The sequence below is a fragment of the Gopherus flavomarginatus genome, chromosome 6 (assembly GCF_025201925.1).
Source record: "Gopherus flavomarginatus isolate rGopFla2 chromosome 6, rGopFla2.mat.asm, whole genome shotgun sequence".
Taxonomy (NCBI): Eukaryota; Metazoa; Chordata; order Testudines; family Testudinidae; genus Gopherus; species Gopherus flavomarginatus.
In genome coordinates this window covers 18,958,509-18,973,334 of record NC_066622.1, presented here as the reverse complement: position 1 = coordinate 18,973,334, position 14,826 = coordinate 18,958,509, and the positions used below count along the sequence as shown (strand labels likewise).

At 42.9% G+C, this 14,826-nt stretch overlaps 1 protein-coding gene across 1 annotated transcript; it reads right to left on the bottom strand.

Moving 5' to 3' along the window:
• Positions 1 to 1,021: 1,021 nt before the first annotated feature.
• Positions 1,022 to 13,828, bottom strand: TATDN2 (TatD DNase domain containing 2). The gene is made up of 6 exons (XM_050960618.1): positions 13,341 to 13,828; positions 10,365 to 10,856; positions 5,692 to 6,603; positions 4,690 to 4,817; positions 3,274 to 3,457; positions 1,022 to 2,287 (listed from the first exon to the last, which is right to left on the bottom strand). The coding sequence occupies exons 1-6, from the start codon at positions 13,767 to 13,769 to the stop codon at positions 2,147 to 2,149; spliced, it is 2,286 nt and encodes a 761-aa protein (XP_050816575.1). The 5' UTR covers positions 13,770 to 13,828; the 3' UTR covers positions 1,022 to 2,146.
• Between the last annotated feature and the right edge of the window lie 998 nt (positions 13,829 to 14,826).

Genomic DNA, 14,826 nt, shown 5'->3' with positions numbered 1-14,826 from the left:
CTATGTTAATTTACCATATGCTTCTTGAAGCAGAAAATAAAGCTAGTGTTGAAACCGCAGTCATTTGTTAACTGATTCTATATACATGTGGCACTAGATGCAAATTTCAGTCTCCATTATACACCTATGTATATGATAAAGGGCCATGTATATGAAGTCATCTTTTAATAGCTGAGTTAATTACATAAGGCAGGAGTCCCCAACGGCGGCATTTCGGCGGGGACGCCTCTCGATGACGACGCTTGCCGTTGACAAGTGACGTCATCGAGAGGCGTCGCTCCCGAATTTTGGCAGGGACGCCTCTCAATGACGCTGCTTGTCAACGGCAAGTGACGTCATCGAGAGGTGTCGCCGCCGAAATTCGGCAGTAAGTCAGCGGGTGCTCCACCGCTGCAGTGGTCCTCCGGCTGGCGCTTGCCAGCCAAAAAGGTTGGGGACCACTGACATAAGGCATAAGTTGACATAATTAGAAAGGGCCCTATACAGCTCCCACTCAAGTTATTGAAATTAACTGCAAAATTCTCATTTAACACTCCTTAGTAGTCCTAAAGAGTAAGGGGAGCAGCAAATTATACCCTTTAGAACATGAAAGCTTTTAAACTGTTGCTTTGTCAAAAAGATTAGTAAATTCACATGAGGCAGTGATCCATAAGGGGGGCTGTGGTATAGCCAAACCTACTGAGATACACACTTATGTAGTGGAAATACTGGACAGCTTCACATTGAAATCTTTCACTCTGATTTGAGACAGGCTATGTGCACCTTACTTTTAGAAAATTATGCATTTAAAAACTTTTGTGCAGAACATGAGGCCACAACACCTGCTTGATACTAGCATACAGATGTGGACAACGTACAAAGTGGAAAGGTGTAACTGAACACTTTCACAGTGTCATTTATTAGTTTGGAGGGGCTGCCTGATTGATAAATGGAAGAGTCCCAATCTAATAATCTAGGTTTTACAGATAACTGAAATTAATCTACAAAATATTAGCACAGTTCTGTATAAACCAAACAAGAATTTAACAGTATCTCTTTCTCAGAGATCTTTATTTACAAATAAGCTTTAAAAAAAGTTTCAACTGTAGTTTCAAGGTACATTAAAAGTAACCTATATAACAAAAAAATTAAGTCATTGTCATTTGTCAAATTGCCCTCTGAAAGCTGTTAAAACTGGCCAGAAGTAGTTTAAAATTAGACTTACTTTTACTTTTCTCTTATTTTGAGATGTATATTCACCAAAGCGCTTTGCGTTTCTGTTACACAGGCATTTTTCTTCATGATAACACAGTTGGGCCACAATCCCATATAAGAACATTCAGGATGGATTTCCACATTCAATTGCATACTACAGGATCCATCAAAAGTGGGATCAGTGGGCTTCTATGTTCATACTCCATTTCAGTTCTCGTAAAACCTCACTGTAGCCAAAAAAACTGATGTCTTTTTGAGGCTATTCAACACTCTGGTAATTTAAACATTTTGCTGAAAAAATTTAAAAGCTTATTTAGCACCTACATGCTGTATACTTTATCCAAAGAAAGGCACTTGTACACAAACATCACTTAACAATTTTGGATGTTTTCATTCTGTGTCATGAGGAACTCTGTGCATAGTTATGCATCAAATTCTCTGCTCTGATATATACTCTTTTCCGTACAGCCTCAGCAATTAGGTGCTTTAAGAAGCCAAGATCATTATCCACCTTTTGAGCTCTAACTACATCCAAGTAATTCATACCTGCTCAATAATTATAGGCTGTTCACTCTTGAACAGGCTAATACAAATAAAGCTGAATAAAATCCCATAATATTTTCCACAGCAGATCTTCGTCTCCACAAGAAAAACCATTTACCCAACAAAGACCAATATCCTTTCTTGTGGCATGCCAGAGGGAGACAATAGGCAGGTAGAGAATTAAAAGGAGATGCAAAGGATATAGATTAAAAGGGAATGTGTAACTCTTTTGGGAGGAGTGCAGATGGCAAGCCATGAGTACTTAACACTAACCATCATCTCCAAGTTGGATTGCAGCATAACATTTTGGGGCCACAGAAGACATAATACAGATGTAACTTGAAGGGTTTTTCACCATTTCACAGTAGCTTTCCTGACCTTGCTTTTCTCCACATTTGCTAGCACCATCCTATAGATCATACACGTGATTGGTGTTCTGCCTTAGAACAGCCAAGGTACGGGAGAGTGGCAGGTCCTTCAGACGGGCAATCTCTCTCACTGTGTACAGGGCTAATCCTGGGTGAGAGTACTGGCATATGCTTTTAGGAACCTGCACAAACATTAATGAAAGGGAAGAGTTAAGAATGGTGAAGGTCATTTTCTCCTATTCTGTAGTGTACAGAACTAGTCACGAATTATCATTTCAAGCTTCTAAATATGGTCACTGATATTTTTCAGAAATGTCTTTCAACAATACTATTTGATGTTCCCAGTGTTTCCTCCATCCCAGAGCTCTTTTTAAGGGCAGCAGCCAGCAAACAAACTACACAACGGAGGAGGGAAACTATTAGCCAGAGACACTGGAGTAAACATCTCTCCATTCATACAAAGCAGAAAGATCCTCAGTTTTTAAAGTTCTGCATGTAGAGAATTAAGTATGCTGACCGCAGATGAACAAAGGGATGAGTTGGCCAAGCTAAGATCTGAACCTTTGGTTCTAAACAATTTATAATTTCAAATCTGAGGCTTAGATCACTGCTACTTTATAAAGGGAACACCTTACCAGACATACCATATTAGAACTTGCTTCCATAGCCATGTGCTTTCTGAATATTTGAAGCAAAACACAGGCCTACGAATGCAATATTCTAATCCAGGGTCAGCAACCTTCGGCATGCAGCCCATCAGGGTAATCCACTGCCAGACCGCGAGACTGTTTGTTTATGTTGACCGTCCGCAGGCACTGCCCCCCGCACTCCCAGTGGCTGCAGTTTGCCATTCCCAGCCAATGGGAGCTTCAGGAAGCAGCGGCCAGCATGTCCCTGCAGCCCTCACCGTTTCCTGCAGCTCCCATTGGCCAGGAACGACAAACTGCGGCCACTTGGAGCTGCAGGGAACCGTGCTTGCAAACCGTCAATGTAAACAAAATGTCTCATGGCCTGCCAGCAGATTACCCAGATGGGCCACATGCCGAAGGTTGCTAACCCCTGTTCTAATCCATTCCTTCTTGCAGATATCCTATCACACTTCTGATAGAGCAACATTAACAGCATGGGCAGAAAAGAATGTTTTGAGCATTTTTAGAAACATACTTACCTGTCTAGGGAGGAAATAGGGAGCATCCGTTTCTACAATTATTCTGTTCAAAGGAATTTTCCTTATCGTCTCTCTGGCTTCAAAGGCAGATGAGTAAGTCAGCAGTGCAGTGAATCCCACAGAAAGGTTTGGGAAATGCTCCAGCAATGGCTCTATGACATCGTAACTACCAGTAAAGCAATGCCTAAAGGTAAACAGAAAACTGGCCATTCTCCAAGGTAACAGTTTTGCAAATTTTTAATAGGAGACAGACTAAAGGGATAAGAATTCAAGGAATCCAGTTTTCTTGGATTACCCCAATCCTGTCTAAAGTTTCAGTATATAATGGAGACTGCCTCAAAACCGAAGGGGTCAGGAAGGGTGGGATTATTGTAAAAAAGACAGGGGAAAGACTGCAAGGATTGGGGCAGGCAGCACAGCAGTCAAAGCAACAAACAGAAGCTAGATGATACTTAACATGGTTGCTGCCACAAGTTAGAATTCTTCCCAACAATTTAGAATAAAAACATCTGTTTAGACTGTTCATTTAGTTTTGTGTAGTGCGCAATGCGTGCCTACAGATCAAGCATCATCTGAGGACTTCGAATCACATTAAAACGCAATTTAGATATTCCCAGCACTACAATTCTGGTTTCATTCATGATTTTGAGAGGTTTGACCTCTTATCAAAAAAGCCAGAAAAGTTTTAACAGAAGAGAAGTCTGACCCGTTTCAAATGGATGCCATCTATTTAAATAAATTACTTGTTTCTGAAGACCTTTCATTTAACTGTAATAGTAACACCTAAAATTACTAGAACCAAAAGAGATTAGAGAAAATAGTTTCCTTCCCCCCGGATTTATCTGTGTTTAACCAGTTCAATGGTTTCCCCTTTAAAGTCAGTTTCCTATTTTCGGGCAGATCTCATACACAGTATTAAGGAGAGGAAACAGATTTTAAAATTAAAATTAAAAAAAAAAAAAGGATAAGAAAGTGTGATTGTAAGTGTGACAAGTTAGCAGGTAGAATCAGGGATAGGTGCAATAGCCAACAGTACTTTTACCTCTATTTTCAAATTGACAATGCCCATTCCAGATACTAAATGTCCCTTTCCGAATAAGTCAAATTCACAGCTTCAGAACAAGACACAGTTATATCAGAACAACTTTTGCTGTATCATTTCCTGTCCATCCCTAAGGCATCCTAAGAATTCTTTTAAGAAGCCACAAAACATTACTTCTGCAATAAAGCTTCCATAATTTTAAGCATTGATGATCCAGCTACCTCCCTACCTCTTTTTCAATTAAAGCATCACTTGGCCTAAACAGTTTCATATATTTCCTGGTTTGTTATTTTACTAATGTACGTATAATTTCTGATTTAATTATATGATCTCCAGCAATGAATGATAGAATTTAATTTAGCTAATACAGCTACCTGTGTATCTTGTAGTCTTTAGGCACAAACTTTTTCATGATCCCTAGCAGATCATCATCAGCCTCTCTGCAGTGTATTACCAATGGTTTCCTTAAGGACACAGCTAGTTGCAGTTGCTTTTCAAATACCTGAATAAAAGTAAAATAAGAAATGAGCACTGCCTTAATTTCCACCAGAATTGTTCTAGAAACAAAGGGAATACAATGGGGTGATAGTGAGTGGGGGGTGGAAAAATCTATCTGCTAATTTATGCCAATTTCCTATAAATCCATTCACTTTTTCAGATGAATTGTTACAGATGACACCCAGGCACTATGGTGATTGGTGCATTAGCTTTCTACACTAATAAATGTATTCATTTCAGTTTTAGTTACTTGGATCAAACTATCACACACTCATAAGTTTATAAAGTCATATTTTGATGCACTTTCCAAAATGTGAACAGATATTTTTATTTAACAAATGGGAAAACAGAGGGTGCAGATTTTTCCTAAGTTAAAAAGGAAGTATGGGACAAAGCTGGAAGTAGAGCGAGTTCTCCTTCCTTTCAGTGTTGTCCATGATGCTTCCCTACAATACTGAATAGTGCTTTTGGCCAGCTATCCAGGTATTTGTATTATGCTCATCACGGCCATATCAGAACTCCTGCATTCTAAATATACATTTCAGAGGCTGCAAGAAAAAAAAACTAGAATACATATTTAATATGCTCTGTAACTTGCCAACATCTCATTTATTTATCCAATGTCTCCAATCCAAATTTGGAAAACTGTTAGGAGGGAAGACACAGTACAAGTATTTGATGAATGATTTACATCTTCATCTGAAATGGTCTAATTCACACATCACCCTCAGTGTTCTCTCCTATCCCAAAACAAATATAAAGATTGTAGAATGCTTACGCATGTTGTATACAGAAAAAAGGAAAAGTTTAGAATACATAGGTAGACCTGAAAGAAAAGTTCCAATTAGTACCATACAAGTAGACACTCAGTTCCTTACCTTGTGTTGCTTGGAGATATCAGTAGAGCATTTATAAGAGTAATCTAGACCCATCTCTCCAAATGCAACAGCTTTCGGGTGCCTCAGTGCCTGTAAGAGATCTCTTTCATGGAGGTCTGTGTAGTAACGTGCAAAATGTGGATGACAGCCAAATGCTCCCCAAACCATTTCTTCTTTTAACAAATCCTCCCACAAGAAGTCCTTTAAGGTCCGAGGATCACAGAAGTCAGCTATACAGCCTTGAAATTCTTTCGGAAAGGAGCTATTGTAAACTTTTCTAAACTTTGCAAATGTACCCCTGAAAGACATCTTGGAATATAGCATGTCCAGGTGGCAGTGAGTATCAATGAAACCCTCCTGTAAATGTTTGGGGAGTTCAATAGTTGCTTCCTGGTTTACATATTCAGAAGTAAAAGAATCAGACATCCGTGCTCTAGAGATAATGGGAGCAAATGATTCTGCTTCCTTGCTAGACATTTTGCTTTTCTCCTCAGAGACCAAGGAAGACTCAAAGGAATGTGATCTCCAGTGTCCAACCTCAATTCCAGACTCTAGATCTTTTGATGTATTGGAAGGAGTGCATGCTGCAAATTCTACAGAAATATCACAAAGATGACTGCTACTTGAGCCACCTAAATAAGTAGTATCCTCACTGGGGTTTGAAAATGAACGATTAGATGGTTTTGGACTACTTGTCCAGCACTTTGCAAAGTCACCCCATGGGCGATTGTAGAGATGAGCAGGGTACATTACGTAATCAGTTATAACTGGTGAAGTCTCCAAAATAACTGACCTATTGTGATGTGGAACTGAATCCTCCTGGGAGAACCTAGCTAAAGATTCTACATCATCCACATCAGACCAATCACTTCCCACGGAGGGATCCTTTTCCAGCATATCTCGCTCTTGGAACTGCAAGTCAAATGGAAAATATATACAACCTAAACAATCTTAACTTTGTGAACAGTAAACTGTAGGTATGTCAGAGTAAGATGTTCCACTATGTATCCTGTTTATACATAGTGGAACATGTATAAGTAAGCACATGAAAACCTCAGACTCAACTAATATACAGGGTTGCTGTCTGAACAAATGAATTACTGACATGAGACTAAGGCCTTGTCTACACTTAAAAGCTTTGCTGCTTTAACTACACTCATATAGTTAAGTGGCAAAACCTCCTTAGCGTGGACCCAATTATACTGGTATCGCTTATTTTTGTTTGGCAAAATGAAATAAACTTTATTAATATAACTGTGTCTACACTGAAGGTTTTACCAGCATAATGTCAAGTATATAAAAAAAAATAGCAGTCATACCCCCTTCTGACAGTTATCTTGGTAAAACTAACTATAGAATAGGCCTAAAAGGAATTCTTCAGATGTCAAGCTCAGAATATGTGGTAAGGCAAGGAAAAGTGCTAAGAGAGGGGCTAGGTAAGTATAAGGGCAGAGATCACAGACATCAGAGCTGTAAAAGATTAGGTCATCTGGACAGGATGAACAGGCTATTGTAGGATTTTTCCCTACAGAAATTTATACCTGAAATTTGACCTACATGAAATTGTCGTTCTTTTCTCAGGCAATCCAGGATGACCTAACAGATGACCTCCATCTCTAACACCTATCATTTGGTTTCTTTTATAAAGAAGGAAAGACTGGAAGGAGAATCCGATTGGACTACAGAATTGTATGGTAATCACAAAGAAAAATGTATTTATTTAGATGTATACAACAAGTGCCTATCTTATTCTCTAGATCGGGGTAGTCAAATATTTTTTGTCAAGGTCCAAATTTCCTGGTCAAGGTATACTGAAGGTCTGGATTCCAGAGAAACATTTTTCACACTGCAAGTGCCCCTGTTCAAAGAACACAAACAGTGCTGTGTAATATACACAGGGCTTATTGCAGGGGCAGTCAATAGGCAGACCACATGTCAAATACAGACCGCCAGAGGTTTTTGACCAGATCATGAACTTCTGAGGGATCCATGGGCAGTTAGTGCGGGGGAGAGGAGGCCTAGCATAGGTAAAGTGACTGGTCATGCGCTGGGAAGCCTGGGGGAGCTGGTGCCCCATGCTGACAGGTAACACAGGTTTGCAGGTGTTCCCCTGCCCTCCCTAAATGGAGCCCTGGCAGGTGCCTGGGGCTGGTAGTGGGAGCCCTGAGTCCCAATGCACCAGGCAGGGCTCCATTTGGGAGGGGTCCCCCTCACAGTTATGAGTCAGCCCCACACAACAGCTCCCTCAAGCCTGCCAGCATGCTGCCAGTCCATAGACGCCCCCTTGCACTAACCCTCAGAGTTATGTGGTCTGGTCAAAAGCCTCTGGTGGTCTGGATTTGGCCCACAGTCTGCCTATTGACTACCTGGTCTCTAGACACACACATTTTACTTTTCAATGTAAAATTGAGCAGTAGATTTCTCATCCCACTCCAATAATGAATGTACAGATTGTCACTAGCACATATAAACCTAACGAACCTCCACAGAAATCTCACTAATAAAAACCCTTGGACCCTCAGCCTACTACCTCTTCAAATGCCTGGGACAGAAAGTGAGCCTCAAAGTTCCTTAAAAGGTTAATAACCCAGGTTCTAGCAGAAAAGTGGATTCCCAAAGTCTCTCCCCATCACAGAAAGCTGTACACTAAGATTTCAGAAGTGACTACAAGAAACAGTATTTCATTCTAATTTACTATAGTCAAAATATACACAAACAACAATAGTTAGCTCTTCTATAGTGCTTTTCATCCGTAGATCTCAAAACATTTTACAAAAGGAGACTAGTATCATTACCCCAGTTTTATAGATGAGTAAATGGAGGCTCAGAGAGGTAAAGCAATTTGCTAGAAATCACCCAAATCTGGCACTAGCCAGCTGGGAATAGAAATCAAGTCTTCTGAGTCACAGTCCAGTGTTCCATCCACTAGGTAACACTGATTGCCAGCCAGAAAAAGAATTTAACAAATCCCATTCTTCTCTGCTTTCTACAGAGATCCCACCCAACTGGCACATATAAGTAGTAGGATCCTTATGCACCCTACAGAACAATAAGGATGCTAAATCTGATTTATATTAATCATGCAAAAGAACACATTTTGATTGTATCCTTAAATATTTTTTGAAGGGAAAGGGTACAGCAGTGCCTAAATAATGTAGGGAAGATTTTCAACCATAGCCTCTGAAGAATCCACAAATTAAGTTAATAAGTTATGATTATTAAGAATATTGCAGTTAATATATTACTTCTCTGTTAGCTCTTCTTATTCTAACGGACTGAACACAAATATAAAGGGCAACAACATTTATCCGCAGCTACAACAGGACTTGCATCTTCAGAGGTAATATCATAAGTTATGTAAGATATAATGCTGTAAAACTAACACTACATAGACAGGGATGTGTTGTTTTCTATAGTCATTTTGGGATTATTATCCAAGTGTGAAACAAGAGACACACTGCTACCACCGCTCTATGTTCAGAGCTACTATATTTCAGTGTTCAGCTATACTGAATCCCATTTTCCTTAAAAAAATAGTGATATTAAAGTGCTTCACACTGAGACTTTGTTTGTACAATTAAAAGTGATATATTCTACACATTAAAAAAATAGATCCCTCAAAATTAGCAGCTAGTATTTAGTGTTCCTAAAAACATATTCTTTATATGGAGGGGAAAATAGAGGGCTGTCATTGAATTTTACTCAAATGACATCAAGATCTAACAGAGAAATATATGAGATTTTTCCCCGGTATTGGGCCCTTGCTTTGTATTGTGAGTGTTTCAAATTTGGTCAGAAATACAAAGAACTTTGGTTTGTTCATTTAAAGTTTTAACTAGTAAAATTCCAAAATACCGTATATACTCATTCATAAGCCGATTTTTTTTTATTAAATAAGGAAAGCTCGAGAGATGGGGGTTGGCTTATGTACAGGTATAGAGAGGGAGAGGTGGGACACAGCCCCTCCCCCCAAAAGAGGCAGCACAGCCAGAAGAGTGTGTCTGCTTCTGGCCACGGTGCTCTCCCTCCAGCCTCCAAAGCAGCTGCAGCTCCAGGGCTGGCAAGCTGCAGCCCCCCAGAGCAGGCTGCGGCCGTGTCGCCCGGCCCAGTCCGCTGGAACATGCTGTGGCTGCGCAGCCTGGTCTGCCCCACCAGAGCAGGCTGCAGCCGCACTGCCCAGCCCGCCGGAGCAGCTCCAGCCAGGCCAAAGACATCCTCCCTTAACCCTCCCCAGATAAGGTGGGAAGGGATGGGATGGGGAGAGTGTGGGTAATGTGGGGGCTGGTCACAGGGGTTACTCCCCTGACCCCTCGCTTCTCCCCCCACAAATTTCTCCACCAGTTGCTGTCCCAGCCCGTCAGGTTAAGCAGCTGGCATGCCAGGACACTTTGTTTACTTAGGTTTACCTCCGTGCCTGCAGATGTGAGGTAAACAAACCATCTCAGACTGCCAGTGGCTTATCCTGATGGCCCGGGAGCCAAAGTCTGCTGATCCCTGAATTATAGGATTGGCTTATGAACAGGTCATAAACATTTTCCATTTTTACTTATCTGGGGGGGGGGGGGGGGGTGATGATTGGCTTATAAACGAACCGGCTTATGATCGAGTATATATGGTATGTTTTGATATATCCTATTCAAGGAACACTACTTCATGGCCTCACATACACTTACCTCATAATCTTCTTCTGAACTTGAATTGTGTTCATCCACAAATACAAGCTTTGGCGAGGGTCCTGCAATATCTGGCCTTTGGCAATCCACATACTGTTCTTTGGGATTACTCTGTCCAGTGCTAACTGAACTAGCACAAGCATTGTTTTCATCTACTGAAGTTTTCTTTCTATCTGAATCTAGCTGAGGTCGCTCATCTTCTTCACGCCCTGAAACTGCACAGATACTTCTTGAGTTGCCATCTGATTTGCAAGGCTCTTTACTACGACAAGGGCTTTGATCTTGATCTCCATTTGATGTAGATGCCTCCTTTCTGACCTTTTTCCCTAATGATTTCCCAAATGCATCCTGGAGAGCTTTAAGGTATATTACTGTGGATCCCTGATCCTTCATTCTCTTCTTCCTATGATCCCCAGCCTGTTCTTCTGGGACACCTTTACCTTCAGTCCTTGGTGTGAGGTTACAGCTTGTGCCACCCTTGGATTTATAAAGCTATATAAAAAAGGAAACAGCATTATGTAGGTGCTCATAAGTACTAAATATTTTACTAATCAGAAAGCATGTAAGCGTTGTTGGGGGTGGGGAGACTAGAAGGGTAAGAATCCCTCTCAAGCAGAGGACAGAGATGCGCAGCCTAAAGAATTTTACAGCACTACCTACAAAGACAAAGTCTCAGCATGTGCTGGAGCATGGTCACACCTCTTATGAAAAGAGTGGCCAGAATCTGCTTCGTTTTTGACAACGTAAATGCCACCCTTGGGCTTCTGGCAAGCTGTCAATCCAGCTACAATTCGAGAAAACGTGGAAACCCTGTAGTAGGGGATCATTTCTCACCACTGGGGGCTGCTATATTGTCTGCATTGTTCCAGAGGACTACACTCTTATTCCCTGTAGTAAAATAACTGTCTCCAGTGCCTTACAGTAGTGTCAAGGAGGTGTCTTTAGACTAGTCAGCACAAGAGAGGCCATATTAGGATATTGTTTGGAACAGCTTGGTCCCATTCCAAGCAGGAACTATGCTCTCCCCCCTCAAAACAAGCCACAGGAGTTTTTGCCTATTAAAAGAAGAAACTTTTCATATAATAAGAGAATCAGGCATACTGCAACCTAAATTATATTGTGATTTGCACAGCTAGACCAACTCTCTTTGGCCTAGACTTTGCTAATATAAAAACAAACCCAGTATGTTAAGCTTCGAAAGCCAGTCTCTGTAAACATGGATCAAAGCATATTGATGAAAATAAATGATAGGGTTTTGCTTCTTGAGGTCAAATGAAGGTCTAAAGGATTTTTCACCAAAGGAGTTTTACTGCTTTAGAAATTCAGATTGTGCGTCTCTCATTTTTCCTGAAATTCTCTACAGAGAACTAAATAATTAATTAGGTTATAATATTAAAAATATAAAGTAAGTGCAACCCGATAGAGAACCAAAATGATTTTTATGCAGGCCATTTAAAACTCTAGGATTTTGTTTGGCTTCGTTAACTCCTACACTGAACACAAAGGCTTAAGAAACAGCTGGAAAAGAGAGCTGTTAAAGATTTGACATTCTAACCCTTTGGCTAAAGGTCAAGAAAGCTCCTAACTTGCTTTTCTGAAGCATCCACCTTCACTGCAAGAGACAGGAAGACAAGATTTGAAAGAACTTCCAGGGGAGATATTGAAAAGTTTATGCAGTTCTAATTTAAACTAACAGGAAACATGTGACAGTTGTACAAAATGAATTAATAATGAAAGGCAAAGAGAAAATAAATCTGGCACTCTGATTAATCCATTTTACAATACAAGGGAACAAGGACAGTGGAAGTGAGTTTACCTTAAAAATAAAACTTTATGCCCTGTGTACATGCGCTTTTAAACAATGTAACTCACTGCCTCAAGATATCACTGAGGCCAAAAATTTAGTAGGATCAAGGATTAGACATCAATATGGGCAATCAAAACATATAGCTACATTAAAGAAAAAAACATATGGATAGAAAATCTTCATGCTTCAAGGCACAAATAACCACTAACTAGGGTTAAACCAGAAACTTCATTGATGGACAAGTTACTACAGTATTAAGGATTTTTTGAACCTTTCTTTGTGCATCTAGTACTGGCCACAGTTGGAGACAGGCTACCAAATAAAATTAGCTACTTGCCTGATTTTGTATGGCAATTACTATGCTCCTGATATTTCCAAGGTAAAACAAGCTAAAAATCTTTCTCCCTCACCCCATCCTGCCAAAACAAACCAACTTTTCAGACCGTTTTTATACACCAAGAAGAAACAAAGATAGCACAAACCTATTTCTCCCTTTGCAGGTTACCTTAAAAAATAAACACACAAACACTTTTACCAGAGCTTTGTACAAGAGGCGATAAAAATTAAGCCAGTTGTCTAAAACTTGCCTGTGCAACAGGATGAACCCTTAACATTCACTCTTCACTGACCTTTGCTTCAGATAAAAAACAACAGGAGTACTTACTTGTTGCACCTTAGAGACTAACAAATTTATTTGGGCATAAGCTTCCGTTGTTTTTGCTGATACAGACTAACTCGGCTACCACTCTGAAATCTGCTTCCAAGCACTACATTAAAATGATACACACCTCTGCAAGGATAGTATGCACTATTATGGGACAAGTGAAGACTCTTGGGGTGTGATGCCAGCCCCCAGCAAAACAAGAGTGGTTTTTTTAAAAAGTGCCTGGCAGGCCAAGTTAAAACACTGCCACTGCACTGTTACTTTCTTCAACTCCTTTTAAAACGTAGCCCAAAACACTCATCTTCCTCTCAATCTGGAATCTGTACCTGTTCATTTTTTAAAAAGTTTGCAGAAGAAAAAGGCCCCCTCGGGTAATTAGCTGCACAAACTGGTCAAACACATAGTTCCTTCACAGAGCACCAAAACATCCAAGGCTTTCTCAAGCTCCTCCTGTTTTCGGTCAACTTTTGCCTCTAGTTTGCAGCCTTTTCTGTTTATCACGTACCTCCCGGTTCAAGGATTTCCGGGGCATGGAGACCATGTCTGCCTTGGAAGTGTCCCAGCCAGGATGTTTCCTCAGCAGGGTTCTCCTGGGAAGGGAAGAGCCCCTACCCCTCTCTTCCAGGCTGCCGCTGCTCCCATCTGCGGCATCTGGGGAGGAGCCTCGTGCCGAGAGCGCGGCCGCGGATGTCTCGCCGGCAAAAAGCCCTTGGCAAACGGGCTGTGGGGAAAGCCAAGTCCGCACCCGCCCGCACGGCGCGGGCTCCCCAGCGCTCCTGGCCTCTGCCGAGTGCGCGGGGCAGCCGGTGGCGGTGCCGGGGCGGGAGGACGGACATGGCGGCCCTTCCTCGGAGCATTTGCGGTACTTGGCTGGGGAGCCGCCTGACCAGCTGTCCCACGCGCTCTTGGCCCTGCGGCGCCTGGCGGGCTCCATCGGGGCTCGGCACCTGCGCGGCAGAGAGAGCAGCCGTTAGCCCGGCTCCGCGAGGGCAGCCGAGCCCGCAGCAGGGGTAACACAGACCGAGCGACCGCCCCAAAAGCGCCGCAGCGCTCCCTGGGCAGCCCGCTCCAGAGGCCACAGCGGCTGAGCGAGCCACGCTCGCCGGGCCGGGGACAGGCGGCTCGGGATGTGCGCCCGGCGGGGGTCCAGGCTGCGGGCAGCGCACGAAGGGGGCAGCGGGGGCGCCCCCGCCTCCACCTCCGCAAGCCCAGCCCCGGCCTACCGCCCGCTGGAGCCCCGGCGCGCGCCCGCCCTGACGTTATCACCACCTAGGAACAGGCTGCGAAGAGGGGGGCGGTTGCGTTATTGGCTGGCCCCGCCCCCCGCTCGGGGACTGTCAGGCTGGGTCGGCGCGGGAGAGCAAGTGGCGGGAACTGGGCTCTCGCGGGGCGAGGCGTGGGTGGCCCCTGCGGGCGGGGGTAGGAGAGCAGCGGGATTCAACCTGCGCCGTGCGCACACAGTCAGTGGTGAGCTCCCCTCTGTGCTGTGCGGTAGGGCGCTGCGGGTTGAGCGTGCCCGGCCGAGTGGGCTCGAGCTGTGCGTGTCTCAAAAAAAGGTGGGTCCTCCCCAGCCCTGCACCGGACACCTGGTGCTAACAGTCACAGAGAGCGAGCGGGGCTCAGAATGTTCCCAGTAGAGTGACCAGATGTCCCAATTTTGGGGTCTTTTTTCTTATATAGGCTCCTATTGCCCTGTGTCCTGATTTTTCATACTTGCTGTCTGGTCACCCTAGTTCCCAGGGTGGGTTTTGCAAGATCGTCTGGGGCCTTTTGTGCACTTTCCTGTTGAATAATAAATACATGGCTTTTATGTAACCCTTCTGCCCCCCTGAGTTAGCAGCAACAAGGGCCGGGTTCAGTATCCAGGGGTTCCGTTTCAGTAACAATGCATAACCGGCTCGAGCCCCCACCCAGTGACCTGGGACACTCACATATCACACCTCCCTGGGCGCCTCTAGGAGGCAATACTTCCCCTCTCGCAAGCACGGAGT